Raw genomic sequence first — 15,465 nt, forward strand, 5'->3', positions numbered from 1 at the left:
CACTGTAATGATGCATCTCAGAAGCACTCGCCCAAAGATTATAATTACATTCACTGTATCTACTCCACTTTATATTCATCTGCAGTCAAGTTTACAAAATGGTCTGGCAAAACCAGGCCCACATACTTGACGAGATCTTTTAAGCAGTCGTATAAACATGATTGTCAATTGTGATAATAAAATGCTCTCGGGTTGAAACGCCAAAGACCTTTCCCAGTGTCACATTCAACAAATGTCTTCTCTTTTCTCGGTAGAAAGGTACTACTTCCTGGGTAAAAATTATACGGTGATTAACTAATCGTGCATTCCATTTCATGTTTGACACCATTTGCTCCCGAGGAGTACACTATTTAATAATAGGTGAAGATAGTCATAAGTCTATGGCCAAATTATCCGGAATGCACCTGCTCTTATCAGCTCTTGGAAGCTAGACATGTTTGAACCTGAATAGTGCTCGAATGGATGCCCACCATTAAACATTAAAACACAGGCAAGTTGTTATAGGGTATCTGGCTATGTGGTGGTTAGCTAACGGCTGTGGAGTAAAATCAGTTATTGGACTGTGCTTCTACCCTTCCATGATGACGCTCCCCACTTCCAACTAGCGCTGACCAGCAGGGTGAAGTATGGTCAAGGTGTGGTAGGGAGGCCCTTATCCAGCAGTGGATTGCTAAAAGGCTGCACGTGTACTTAATCATGAGGGAAACCAATGTTGTGCCGTGCAGCGATTGGTGACTCTGGCTTGCAGACATCAAAGGATACTCATTTTCGCCTCTGCTGGTACCCCAGGGGCATGAACACAGGCTGCCAGAGACGCTGGCTGAGTACTCGTGATTATTACGCTTGTTTTACCCAGGAAGCCTGACAGACTCGCGTCTCTTTTTCAGGAGGGTCCAGCTAAGTTTTTTGCAGTAGGGGTCGATAGCCGCTGTGTGTCTAATCCCAATTATGTAATATGCAGTTTTTTTTTACATTGGGATATTTGGGCAACGCCAGTGGCATTGCGTGTTTATTGTTTTCGCTATGGGAGGAAACCCGTGTAGAGAGCCATCAATCTTTACGCAGAAAGGTGGCCGAACCCAAAGCCAGAACATTCTTGCCGCAAGGCCCACGGGTTACCACTGCACCATCCCTGCGACCCAAATGGTGCCATTAGTCCCGCAAGCAGCAGATCCACCTCAGGTGCCCTCATATTGTAACTAAAAACCGCAATGAACCACCAGCCAACTTCCTTTAATATGTAGTGCTGAGGTCGAACCACAGCTGCCATATTTGCAATTACGGTTTGACAAAAGCATTAATCTTATCTGAAGTCTTCGTGCCAAAAAAATGAGAAGAGAGGTCTTGGTGGTGTGAGGTGAAAGGAAATTTATTTATTTGAACCTGTGATCATTCCATATCGTTCAAGGAATTGGCTTTACATTGCAGCTCAACACTTGTTGTGTATAGAAACAATTACACAGACTGATTTGGTGATTACATTTTTTTTATATAATAAACATGTTTGACAATATGTGCATTTAGTCTTAAGAGTGCATTTACACATCCAAGTGCAAAAAACCCCGTAAATTTTACTAATGCCACAGCAATGTGCAATAAAAATATTCATTACCAATAATAAGAATTAAGCTTCAGTAAGAAAAATAGTATCCAGCCAGCACCCATTTAAAATGAAAAATACAAACTGTAGACATTTAAACACTAAAAGTCCACTCATTTGAATACATGGTACAGTGCATAATGCCTGTCTCCATATTATCACTATGCACACTACTAAAATCCACAACAAAAATCATTTTAAATTTCAAAGTAATTAAAAACCAAAAAAATAAACGCATGATTAAGCGGTCAAAACAAAACTCATATTGAAGTTATCGTGAGCACAAATCCTAGTCTCCTGCAGCAGTCTATAACGGGAATGTATCCAATACAGTGGTGACATCTACTGCCTTGATTTAGTAACAAAAGCAGTGCTGTAAAACTGCAGCACAAATGGATCTGGTAAATGTTTACCGATGTGGCCATCATGAATTACGCGGTATTGTTAATTTCGTTATGAAGCCTTTTACCAAATCTGATTTGAAGCATCAACACAAGTGCTTAATCTGCAATGTTCGCGGTGTTACACCGTAGCGCTCTGTGTATGGCCAAAAACGAGCACTTGGTACAACAGCGTACACTTTGTGTTCGTGTTTTGTGCCAGTGCAAGTGTCGTCCACTGGCAGTCGAAGTTAGCCTCGTGTGTAACATTCATTCCCAGCGAGTTGTAACAAAATCCACGGGTTAAACCATAAAATTCCACAAAAAGGCTCATTAGCAACACCGGTGAACATCATCAGGTTAACGTTCTGTGCCGTGAAATATATGATGAATCAATTATGAGGTCAATCATAATTGATTCATGAATCAATTATGTGCCCTTTATTTGCCAAAGGCGTGCCAAATTTTACATTAATCGCGTTTATTTGAGAAAATCTTCCTCAGTCGAGTATGGACATATTTTGCAAATGAGATTAAACGTCCAACTGGATGGTTCTACCCAAAATGTACATAGACTAGAAACTGCACCTTCCACAACAGCATATGCCATGGCAATTAACCTTGCCAACAAATTCTACACTTTTCTTTAGTCAAGCCTTGGAATTCAGACTTATGTTCAGTAAACACCAAGCAAACTTTAAGTTTCTACTGGTTTCCCCAACTCTGGTTCATTCACAAATGAGATGGCACCGCCACCTTTGGATTCTTCGAACAGCACAATCTGCAACACAAATGTATGCATCATTTGGACGAAGGATAAAATTCACCACTGACTCCATAGTCCACATTTTGTAGTTGGTACTCTAGATGGAGAAATAACAATACAGGAAGTCTTAGCTATCATACACCGCTTGTGTGTATAGGATAAAACATTGATCAGTGAGTGACTGGAGTGACTATTTATGACCACGAGCTTTTTTAGTCACGAACAATTCCTATGATATATAGCTTTTTTTATATTTTATGCACAAAAAATGTCTAGCCACATGGTGCTATAGTTGGAGTTCTTCCAATGGGAACGTTATGAGTTCAAATCCCGGTCTGGTATCGCCTCAGCCCATCTTCTCTCTGAGGTCCGTAAAATGATTATTACTTTACATCAAGTCCACAATGATTTTCCCATGGTAACACAAGCTCCTGCCATGGAAATATGGAATTTCTTCCCCACTGACATTTTTTATGCATACATATTTCACTTATAAATTCACATTGCGCACATTAAGCATACACACATGCGATTAAAGGTCAGGTGACCTGACATTTATAGCGCTCGCATACTGGTCCAACATTTGCTGACTTCGCAGCAAGCATGCAATGCACATTAATATTGAATAAAATTCTTAAATGAACACTAATTTCCATTTATGCTTGCGAGGGTTACGGTTCAGATTCATCCTGTCCACACACGGTAAGCCAATGGCATATAAATTATGAGATGGCATGAGCACAATGATATACCAGAGCCTAGATTATCGCAAATACTGATTACAAGTGCTGTTATGATATATGGTGCAGAAACAAGGTCATTAACGAAACAAAAACTGAAAAGTGGGAAAATAAGTGTCCAGAAATGCACTGAGAATTCCGAAAGAGGAGCACGTGTATGAAAGAACATACGCAAGTAAATGTCACGGATAGAAGGGGCAATGACCATGGTCAAGAACAATAATGAATTGGCAGCCAAGCAATGGAATGCGTCTGAGTATAGCCACAGAGGAGATGGAGAGATTAAATCAGTTCATGTACAGTTAGTACATAGATTATTACATGGCAGGATTGTGAGAGTTGGAGGCCACTTGAGGCCTTCATCCAGCAGTGGACCTCCCATGGCTGATTATTATGATGCATTACATGTATGTGTGTGTTGGGGTAATTCTCACAAACCTTATTGTCACCCTCCTTGAGCCATGGAGCAGGAAGGTATAGTGTTTTCTGGGGTCCCAGAATCCAGTATCTGCCGAGGTTTTTGCCGTTGACAAATACAACACCTTTCTCAAATTCCTGCATTCACACACAGTATGCTGACATCAGAGCTGGGAGATTCTCGCAGGAATCACATTTGATTCCTACAAACACACCCTGGATGGTTCCAGCAGGAATTGGGATTTTTGTATTGATTGTTACAAAGAAAATATCTCCATTAAAATACATGAGAGAGCATTGGAGCGTGCGCATACGCATACATGCACTAGTAAGCAACTGTGTATATATGTCACGTGAGTGAGCATATCATTTGGTCGTATCAGCAGTCCAAGTCCTACTGGACATCTGTGAAAAACAGCTGCACAGCTCATCAGAATTCTCCAGGATAAATAAAAGTTCTGAAAAAGATTCTGATTCTGAAGTGGTGGTCTCAGAGGTCCCAGTGGTATGGCCAGTAGTCTCATAGGTCTGAACACTACTTCCTGTAGTCACTGTTGTGGAATGACCACAGAATGCCATGTGAAGCTTAAAAAGTGCGTAAAACAGTATTTAGGCCAGATGTTTTTTTTACCAGAAGCTTTATTGGGCTACCCTGAATTCTGGCTTACTCGTGTCTATTTCGAAAGGCTATTCTGTACGTTTTAACGTAGATTTCACCGGGATGGCCGGGCCCCACAGTTCCTCTCATTGAGCGTCAACGACGTGCCGGAATCGTGGTGAAATGAGGCTTTGGGCCCTTAAGTTTCAATGGCCATGCTGATCTAGTGGCTGGAATTGGCATTGATGCATAAGCCAGGCTGAATCGACCAGAATCACAATGAAAACATATAACCGAAACCAATGTACAATTTGGCACATCTGACAGTCAAATATCTGCCTATATCTCAGTTCCCAGTAGGTCGGACATGCGACGTTGCACTGAAGCATGTTAACGTCACGAAGGTTGACGCTCACCAGCTGGGCTGAGTCCCAGCTGCTCTCGTAAGACCGTGATAAATGATTATGTCATGATGAAGAGGGCTTAATGCAGCTGTGGATAGGTCACGGCTGATTACGATGGTGTCAGGGATATAGCGGCAGTAAACACTGTGCTATGAGCCCTTGGCCATGCACAGCAGCTCAATGTGCTATCTGTTTCTGTCCTGGAGCTTTCCCGAGGTCAACTCCTCGTTAAATGAGTACTGAATAAGGATGAGATTTGGCTGAAAAAACCCTTTTTGAATTGTTCAAGACTATTTCTTATCTGTTATTGATCGCAAATATTATGTGATTAAAGAAAGCGTCGTCATGCTAACGGCAGTGCCACATTACACCAATTTGTCAGGAAAAGCACTAAAGTAATGTCATAAAAGACATAACTTCCGGTTTTATGATCAATTAAAAAAACTAATCACAACATCTGAAATTTCGTATTCAGGCCTGATTTTGAGATTTTTCAAATTTAACCGAAAGTCGGGAGTACATCTTTAGAATCTAGTATTGTGTATAAACATCTGCACCACGGAGACAAAGGCAGCTGGAAATTGTATTGGCCACACAACCCCCCATGTGGAATGCCTGCCCCTCATAGGTGCTCACTAACAGCACATTCCTCCTTGTGCTCAATAAGACTGAATAGGGATCTTTTTTATTATCATTTGGGCATCAAAATAACAATTGTCAGGAACCTCACCACTGGGCAATTTTTATGGCCGGTAATAGTTTAATCCCAAAGGATACATAGACATTTTAGTGGGAAATTACCAGTGTGCCATCTGCTATAAAGTGACCATTTAATGCCCTCTCATATAATTCCCTGGCGTGAATCAATAACAGAGTGGTTAGTGCAATGCATTATACTAATATCCTAGCAACCTTAGTTTGGTTCCCACCACTAACAAGTGGCAAATGATATCTGATCCAGTGCTGGATATCCATGAACCAACAACTCACACTGGCCAAACAACTGTGACCAACACGAGATGGGGAGACTTTTTTCCAGCATTGCATTTACAAATGGCTGTACATTATTATTAGAATGTAGCCACCATCCTACCTTTGTCTTGCCAATGCCAATACGGACCACAAAACTCATTTTGGGATGAATCGACCTATGGAACATGTCGGCTTAGTTCATTGCCACTGATGTTATGGCCCATAACATATCCAGATATTGAACACAGGTCACAGGAGCAGAGCTCACTGTGATAACCACTATACAACCACTCCTAATTACGTACATAATTTAAATGCAAAGTCTCCTTTATGGTCTCTTAGGGGCAATTGAGGCTCATGATTTACAGTCTTGAATGTGGATAGAATTTGCTGTTGAATCTACAGCTTTTGGCTAAACGTCGTTGATGCTCTCCAATAGCAGGGCGATTTATTTTTATACGTTCATAAATTTTGGACACATTTTCATCGTATTTAAGTCATTTTGACACCGATAATGCAATTAAACGACACGTTTGAGAATGCCTTTGATATCCCAATCTTAGAGAATACATTTTTGGACGTACTTGGATTTTCAGCCATTTTTGTCAATCCACAAAGATGCCACCCTCACCGTGCAGTGGCGTTGTGGGGTTGTTTGACCACGCTTCACCCATGCCGGTCAGTGTGAGTTGGCGAAGGCAGGGTGTTATAGGCATTGGTGTACAATACATCTTGACGATGAACGTCTCTGCTTATAGTATAGCCCCGCAGAAGACAACACCTGGTTTACGCATGCTGGTTGCTCATCCAAGCACTCTGCTCAGCTTCTGAGATCTGATGAAATCGGGTGATTTCTGTGTTCTCACTACACACACATATATATGAGCTTCAAAAGCAACTAGCTATTAATACACTCTAAATGTACACTAAATTACTTCTCATCAAACCGTGTCAACATTCATTTCATTCTTTGACATCAACAATTACAAATTTCTGAAGTGTTAATTTCATCTCTTTTTATAACACACCTAAATTGTAAGAAAAACCCCAAAAAGCCCGAGGTTTAATTACAAATCACAATTCAACAAAGCTAGTAAAGCAAAGCTGATTGAAGGCATTCTGTGCAATAGCACATTGGAGCAGCCAGGGTCACTGTGCAATTTTGCTTCATAGCTCACCTTACGGCCTGCAGATGAATTGTATAAAGAGTCAGGGCTTAGGCAATTATCTGCACCGAGGTCTCAACTCCTGTCGTATGAAGTTGGGTTGCCAACGCGCATATCCGACAGAGCTACGGCATTGCACACCGTTCATTGCACCCGGTCAGGTGGCTCAGCGGAGGAGTGAGCGGCTCCTGATCGGAAGGCTGCGAGTTCAAATGTTGGTTCGCGGTTAACCTCAGCCCATCGTTCCTCGGCCGCCAATAAAATTATTGCGAGGAGGTTAACAGTGGCTATCCTTTAGATATACTCCCCTGCAATAGCAGAATGGAATTTGCACTTCTGGTTCAGTACTCACTTGAAAGGCAGAAATCTATGACTTTTCAACGTATTACACGCACGAAGCACGTGTCCAGTTCTGAACATCAGCAAAGACATTGGTTTTTACATTTTGGGTCACGCGAATGTTCTAGGTGTACATTTTTTATGGTGCCTGCATGCAATGTGCTTCAATTTAAGCAAGGCCAATCATGATCGAGCAGCGTTGGTCTTACCACTGAAAAAACTAAACATACGCATGCATACACATGAAAGCTGTAAAACATATTCATAGTAAGAACGCAAGAACACAAATTAAATCGCAGTATTTAGGCACGGTTAGGGTACAATTTCAAATTCAAAACCACGTGCTATGTTTCTATTACACAATGGAGAAAACAACTAACAAAAATATCACTTGTTTTTTTGTTAATTATTTTGGAATAACTTTGATAAATGACTATTCAAGATTACAAGCCTCTTTCCCACAACAGCATTTCAAGAATTGACGTAAAATATCACAGGATGCCAAGTAGAAATCGGAGTCTGTACAGACTCATCATCATCACCATTTCTCTCGCGTTGGTAACATTGGCACCAACTGACGTATGTTCCACCACTTGGTGAGAGTTTACAGTGGTTGGAGTGTAGATATACTTGCTTCTGCCATTAAAATGTAGAATTTCCATTCCTGGCTCAAGACAACCGAAGGAGAGCAGTACCTTTTGTCTGTTAAGTATGAGACCACTTTCAAAACATAACTGGCTCGAAAATTATGTTTTGATGAAAACTGCTTGAACCCATGTATTTCCCAAGGTCTCCCACAACGAAGATATGTGCTTCAAGCATCCTAGAGTCAGAAAGTTGATTATTAGATTAAAATAAAACTCAGCCTGGTCATTATTTTATTATAAAGCCAGCTCAGTATTCAGAATAGATATTAATAGACAAGCAGATGGGCTGATGGTTTCTATCATTATCCAGGCAATGGGGAGTAAGAACTGACCCAACCACATCTGCTTCCCGACACCATGTGGTTAAAGAGCCATGCAAAGACACACGCTATTCCAATTGTGGCATATGTGCATCTACAGCACCCGGGAATTCATCATTATTCGTTGGTGATGAATACATGTCTAATCGTGCAGTATGCTATTTGCAAGAACTTGTGTTTGTTCTCAAACGTGTGTATTACATGTTCTAAAGGCACTTTCAATGGCACAAGCTTGACAGTCGTTTAATAATTATTTTACAATTGAATCTGTTTCAGCCGTCCACTCGATCCTTTTCCTGTTTACGCAGCCCTGCATTGCGGTCTCAAGATTTTCAGAGGAAGATAAGGGATGTGTTGGTCATCCTGAAGCAATTCAAATGTCAGTGTTAATTTGTGAAAAATCAATTATTATAAAGAACTAAAATAACAATCAGAATCTGTTTCACGGAATCAGGAGGCATCATTACATCGCAGGGGTGGTGTGGCGTGGTGATGATTACCCACTGCACCAGGTATTTATTCAAGGCCAAGTTGACCTAAAGCAGCCCTAGGACCACTTCAGATATGTTTGTAGCAGAGTGCACTAACCACCATGTGTGCATACAAAGACAAAGATGCCCTTCATAGCCTGAACAGACTTTTGGGGCAAGTGCTTTTAGTAAGCACTGATCAAGGCTGGCACGACACACCCAGCCGGCTTTGTCTCCCAAGTGGCCATGTTTACACACTACACCAGGTACTCATTTGAGGCTGAGTCGATCTAGGGGAGGCCTGGAATGGGTTAAGATAATCGCCACTGGTGTTGGTGGCCGTGAGCGGGATTAGAACTCGGGTCACCGGGTGCATAGCACAGCGGGATAACCACTACACTCATGTTGCCCACTACACGGCTGCATTTGTATGTGTATGTGTGTACACATACACATGCGTGTGTGTACACACATACACACTTGCTGGTACATTACCACTCTCTTTTTTACCAGTATTACCACTGGGAAGTCATTTGGGCCGAGGTCAAAATTTTGAATTTCTATTCATCTCAGAATGCACTCCAGAGGCATGAATTGTACATATACAAACAAATATCTTTACAAGGAACACTGCAGCCCACCTTTTATCTGGACAGATTGTAACATGCACTCATTCAAACCAAGGTCAACACACAGAGCGTCTCCTACAATCATCTTGTTTGCACTGGCATAACAGAATGACTTAAGAGCTCAGGAGGTTATGTTTATCACACACAGGGGCGACCTAGCCTTATTCTGAGAGGCATAAAGAGCCACTCTTCTGTATTCATAAGGGAGAGAAACCTGATCACACACCTGGTTGCCTTTGTCTCCCCATTTCAGATTTGTATGCACCACTCCCAGGTATTCACTTTAGACTCAGTCAACCTAATGGCAGGCCAGGTCCAGATTCAGGTTTCTGTTGCTGATGTTGTGTATGTCCGGGAATTAAACCTGAGCCAATCGGTCCATTTTAGAATATGTTGATTACTGCCACCACGTTGGGAGATGTTAACTACCTCACCTGGTTTACAGGATGTCATGGATTCGATCCCGACCCTGACGTCTGTATATTTGGAGTTTGCATGTTCTCCCTGTGGTCGCGTGGATTTTTATCCGGGTCTTCCGGTTTTTCCCTCCACATTTAGAACCATGCGTTTAGAGTATTTGACTGATATAAATTTCTACATGGTAAGTCAATTCGTTGCGCTATCATTTGTGGCCAGGTCGCTCCTGAAAAAGAGCTATATACAGTGATGGAAAAAAATATTTGATCCCCTGCTGATTTTGTACGTTTGCCCACTGACAAAGAAATTATCAGTCTATAATTGTAATGATAGGTTTATTTGAACAGTGAGAGACAGAATAACAACAACAAAATTCAGAAAAACGCATGTCAAATTTTTTATAAATTGATTTGCATTTTAATGAGGGAAATAAGTATTTGACCCCTCTGCAAAGCATGACTTAGTACTTGGTGGCAAAACCCTTATTGGCAATCACAGAGGTCAGACGTTTCTTGTAGTTGGCCACCAGATTTGCACACATCTCAGGAGGGATTTTGTCCCACTCCTCTTTGCAGATCTTCTCCAAGTCATTAAGGTTTCGAGGCTGACGTTTGACAACTCGAACCTTCAGCTCCCTCCACAGATTTTCTATGGGATAAGGTCTGGAGACTGGCTAGGCCACTCCAGGACCTTAATGTGCTTCTTCTTGAGCCACTCCTTTGTTGCCTTGGCTCTCCCTTTAAGAGTGTGCTCCTAATCTCAGCTCGTTACCTGTATAAAAGACACCTGGGAGCTAGAAATATTTCTGACTGAGAGGGGGTCAAATACTTATTTCCCACAATAAAATGCCAATCAATTTATAACATTTTTGACAAGTGTTTTTCTGGATTTTGTTGTTATTCTGTCTCTCACTGTTCAAATAAACCTACCATTAAACATATAGACTGATCATTTCTTTGTCAGTGGGCAAACGTACAAAATCAGCAGGGGATCAAATACTTTTTTTCCCTCACTGTAGCTCAGTGGGCCTTAACTGGTAAATTAAAAAAATTGTTCAGTTTAGTAAATAAACCCATTGCATGCTGACTCACATTAACATATCTGAGGGTTTTTCAAAAAGGGACATTTATTTCATAAAAACACATCCTAGCAACTACATCACAGACTAAGTGTCTACAAAAACATTGTATTAAAATGCACTTGTCCAAGCAGCCCACAAGCTTTCTAATGCCAGCAGTAAAAACGTACTTTATTTGGTTCTTAAGCAATGACTGTACTGTACTGCCTTTTTTAAAATCGAGATTGAAAACTAATTAATATTTAACTGAGATTTTTGTTTAGTTTGTTGTTCTTCCCCCGCACCTTCGATTATCACGGTTGCCTATGTACGGTACTAAAGAAGTTCCCAAACATCCCATTCAAGTTTTCCCAAGAATTCTATCATTGCATGTGCAACATGCGGTCATGCACCTCCGATGCGCACAGCTGGCTCTGTATGGTTTGAAAGAATGGTACTTTCGGTAAAGTCACGTTGGTCTCATGAGCAGACTCAGGCTTGTTAAATACATGTTGATATATTACCAGACGTGATTGGCACTAGCATTTCATATAAAATATGGGACCCTGTGCAGTATCGTACACAAATGGATTACGTGTTGTGAAGCATTGTGGGTAAGAGCAATGAGAAGGAGAATGAAATGTTGTCTTCACATATTATTTAACTATGTTTGTTCCATCAGCTTATTGTTTTACCTGCCCAATATCATTTACTCCTATAATGAGCCAATAATGTCTGTGTCCCGCGCATGACGTCACTCCATGTCGGCCAGCCTCCTCATTAATACTCATGAGCAGGTGACATCCTCCAATGGACACCCCCCATTAATAATAATTAGCGGGTGACGTCACTCCACATGGGGGGGCGAGGCACCTCCTCCCCCCTCCTCAGCGTCAACTTACAATCCTCACTACAAAGGCAGAACCTTCACGTCATGCGATGCATTGCCATCGCGGATACCCCGTATATGTGGGTGTAGTACCAGCCCTAGTGGGGGCTAGGTGAGCGCTGAGTCATAACGCTGAGTGGCACCAAGCGTGGCGTGCAGTGCCGACCCCTAGAGGATGGGGTGTGGGAGTGTCAGCCATGGAATGAGGTAACCCCAGGCCATCGCACTCTGGTTGATATAAACCGAGTCCCCGAGAGGGACCGGGGTTCAGCGTTGCTGTTGTCATCTGAAGATCTACGTTCTACATCCAAGAAGAAGTGACCAACACGTGGACGAGGACCCAAGCTGGGGTCCTGTCCGTTCTAGCTACTCCCAGTGTAACTAGTGTAGTTAGCCTGGTATTCACCACCACAGGTTGCTATCTGGTAAAGGGGCAGTTACCCCTTTTGTGTTAATGTGTTGGTATTAATAAATATATCGCCTCATAAAAGTACGTCTGCGACTCAGTTGAATTTACTACACATGTATAACCAAACACTTGGTAGGGGCATCTCTAAACCACCTCTCACCTACGTATTAATTTTCGTTAATTAAATTGATATTGTTTTCGAAGTACAAAACACTATGTCAGCAAAAATGTAATCCAGAAAATTGCATAGAATGCACCATTGTTTAATGACTTCAATAATTACCACCGTGTTGAAATATAAATTACTTCTTCACGCCATTGGGAAAAATCTTTAAGTGGAAAGTATGTTTAAAGACAAAAAACACGAATTTGGATATATATAAGTGTATATGCAACACATTTTTCTTTTAAATAAAGGTGCAAACTGCACAATTAACAAAATTAATTCACAGAGAATAATTTACTTAAAAATTAACGTCACTGATTTATACACTTTTGTCCTTGGAAAAACTATAATTTAATTGTAAACTACATTTCAAGCACCTAATTACAAAAAAAACGATGGAGAGCAGGGCATGCAAACTCGCAACAAAAAGCATTTGAGTCAATAAATGGTATAAGAAGGAAGACAGATTTGCATGTGTTTACTCCGCTCACTTGAAGTTTTGTGTTCAGATCTCATCCAGCATAATTGGGTCATCTAATAAAAAAGTACATTATTTTATCCCATCGTATAACCTCATTTTAAATAGCTGATGAGTTCAACTGATCGCAGACGTACTCTTGGAGGCAACACATTTATTTAACACCAACACACGGGGTAACTGCGCTTTAACAGAATAACAACCTATGGTGGTGACGACCAGGCGAACTACACTAATTACAACGTAACTAGATAATACGGACCAAGACCACAGCTAGGATCCAGGTCCACGTGTTGGAGACTCAGATAATGTAGACGAAGGTTTCTTCAGGATGAACAAAAACGCCGGCCCCTCTGGGGGACCCGGCTTATATTCTCTGCAGCAATCAAATTCACCATGGAGGTAAAAAAGGATGGCATGCTACCCTTCTTGGATGTCTTCATCAAAAGGAGACCAGATGGCTCAATGAGCCACTCTGTCTACAGGAAAGTAACCCATACTGACGCCTACCTAAAACCTGATTGCCACCACTATCCATCCCGGAAGAATTCCCGCATCAAAACGCTACACCAGAGCTCAATGTATCTCCGACCATGAGCACCTGACCAGTGAACTCAAACACGTACACCAGGCTCTCAAGGCGAATGGATATTCTGACTACACAATCCGCAAAGCCATCACCCCAACCGCGAGGAAGGAGCCATCTGAAAATCCAATGAAAACCATCACCCTACCTTACATAGCAGGGATAACCAAAATATTTCCAAAATCTTTAACAAACACAAGATCCAGGTCCGATTTAACACAGTGCATAAAATTCGTGACCTGATCCCATCTGTGAAGGACAAGATTCCTGACATGCAATATCCCGGCGTCTACAAACTAAGCTGTATCTGCGGCAGCAGTTACATTGGGGAAACCAAGCGACATGTCTCCGACCGTGTTTGTGAACATAAGGCAGATCTGAAACACGGCAGGACCAATACTTCTGCCGTGGCTAATCATTACTTTAATGCGGCAGGCTCACGTGAAATTGATTTCTCTAAGACGATGGTACTTTGCAAGCCGACTGGCTATCAACAAAGATTAGTTCACGAAGCCATCCATGTATACGGACACATACACAATTTCAACTGAGAAGACGGTTTTAAACTCCGCAACCATTGGAAAGATGTCATCAACCACTTTGGGTCATGACTTGATTTGTGTTTTCTTGTCCACCACCACCGTCAGCAGTGTGGGTGTGTGGAGTGAGGTGCAATGCTTTGATTGGTGTGGACCTACTGCCGGTGTCGGAGACCTCTCCTACATTAACATTAGCTGCCCCGCCCATCTCTAAACCTTTATCAACAGCCTGCCTCAGCAGCTTTCCCCCTTTTTTAAATCCTTTATATTAAGTTCACTTGCTTGCTTGCGTGCTTGCTTGCTTGCTTACTGACCGTGCAAATCTTTAGGTCGTTTTTTAACCCACTTCCCGTGATCCAATCGAGCTGACATTTTGCACACAGACTCGTGTGCGAGACAATTAATGTTCGTGAAAAAATTTTCCCAAAATTTTACACTGTTTAGGGAAAACAAATTAAATATTTAATTACCAATTGCTTAATACTGGCAGACAATCATCTGACCCATAGGTGGCAGCCATCTCAAGACAGAGGACGAGAGGACTCTAGCCGCCACGCATATAAAGGATTTATAGTGAAAAACTTTGTTTTTACGGGTTATACTTATTTCTCCTGATGACGATTGCTCGTGTTGCGATCAAAACGTCGTGATACTTTTTATTATCTTTTACTCACTTTATTTTCATTTTCATTTTTATTATTTAATTGTTTTCATTTTTTCTATCTACGTTACTTTACCGAAAGAACCATAGAATATACATTTTTTAAATTAATGTTCACATGTACATACAGCAAAAGCTCTGTTATCCGGCACTTTACCATCCAGAATGCTCTATTGACCAGCATCTGTCAAAGACGGGAATACAAATCTTCGTTCACGAATCCGGGAACTTCTTGACAGCCATCCTGCATATTGCCATGCGCTTCTCATAGACCCGTTGTTTATGGGAGTTTCAAGACGTTGCCGAGTAGTGGTGCTAGCGGAAGCCTGTACATACAGTACTACCGTATACCGTAATCTAAACGGCCCCACTGGTTCTCTACAATCAACTTAGAATGCTCTACAACTGACTGGCGAGTACCTCTGTAAAAAAAACCAGTACGTTATTTCTCATATCATAGTTAAAAATGCAGGCTTAGTCTCTTTCTTGAAAGTTTGATGTACTTGGAACATTTGGTGAACCAAAAGTATAACTCTCAGATACCGGCATATTTGATTAACCGACACCCTCCATTCCCCATGGATTGCCGGATAACAGAGCTTTTGCTGTAATGAGAAGTGGTGACATTAATCACGACCATTCCTTACGATTCAAAATAGCATTTCCTCCTCTCCCACCCACTCATTCGGTACATACTAGGAGCTTGCCGCATCATCTTCTCCACATCATCTAACATCTGGGATGGTCGTTTCCTCTTTCTGTTAACATTAATCATTTATCTTCAGATAGTGTTATAGGAAGTGTCATCTAAACTG

General features: G+C 41.5%; 1 protein-coding gene across 4 annotated transcripts in view; it reads right to left on the reverse strand.

Moving 5' to 3' along the window:
- Positions 1 to 1,348: 1,348 nt before the first annotated feature.
- The window catches only part of GLB1L2 (galactosidase beta 1 like 2), a 73,177-nt gene continuing 59,060 nt past the window's right edge, over positions 1,349 to 15,465 (reverse strand). For all 4 annotated transcript variants that reach the window (XM_061550867.1, XM_061550865.1, XM_061550868.1 and 1 more), the window contains exons 18-19: positions 3,925 to 4,041; positions 1,349 to 2,761 (exon numbers count right to left, since the gene is read on the reverse strand). In XM_061550867.1, coding sequence (XP_061406851.1) covers positions 2,678 to 2,761; positions 3,925 to 4,041 — 201 coding nt within the window. In that variant the 3' untranslated portion in view covers positions 1,349 to 2,677. The remainder of the gene's footprint in view (positions 2,762 to 3,924; positions 4,042 to 15,465) is intronic.

Source organism: Lethenteron reissneri, chromosome 13, assembly GCF_015708825.2.
Source record: "Lethenteron reissneri isolate LAM-NWPU_2019-01 chromosome 13, ASM1570882v1, whole genome shotgun sequence".
In the NCBI taxonomy this organism is placed as follows: domain Eukaryota; kingdom Metazoa; phylum Chordata; class Hyperoartia; order Petromyzontiformes; family Petromyzontidae; genus Lethenteron; species Lethenteron reissneri.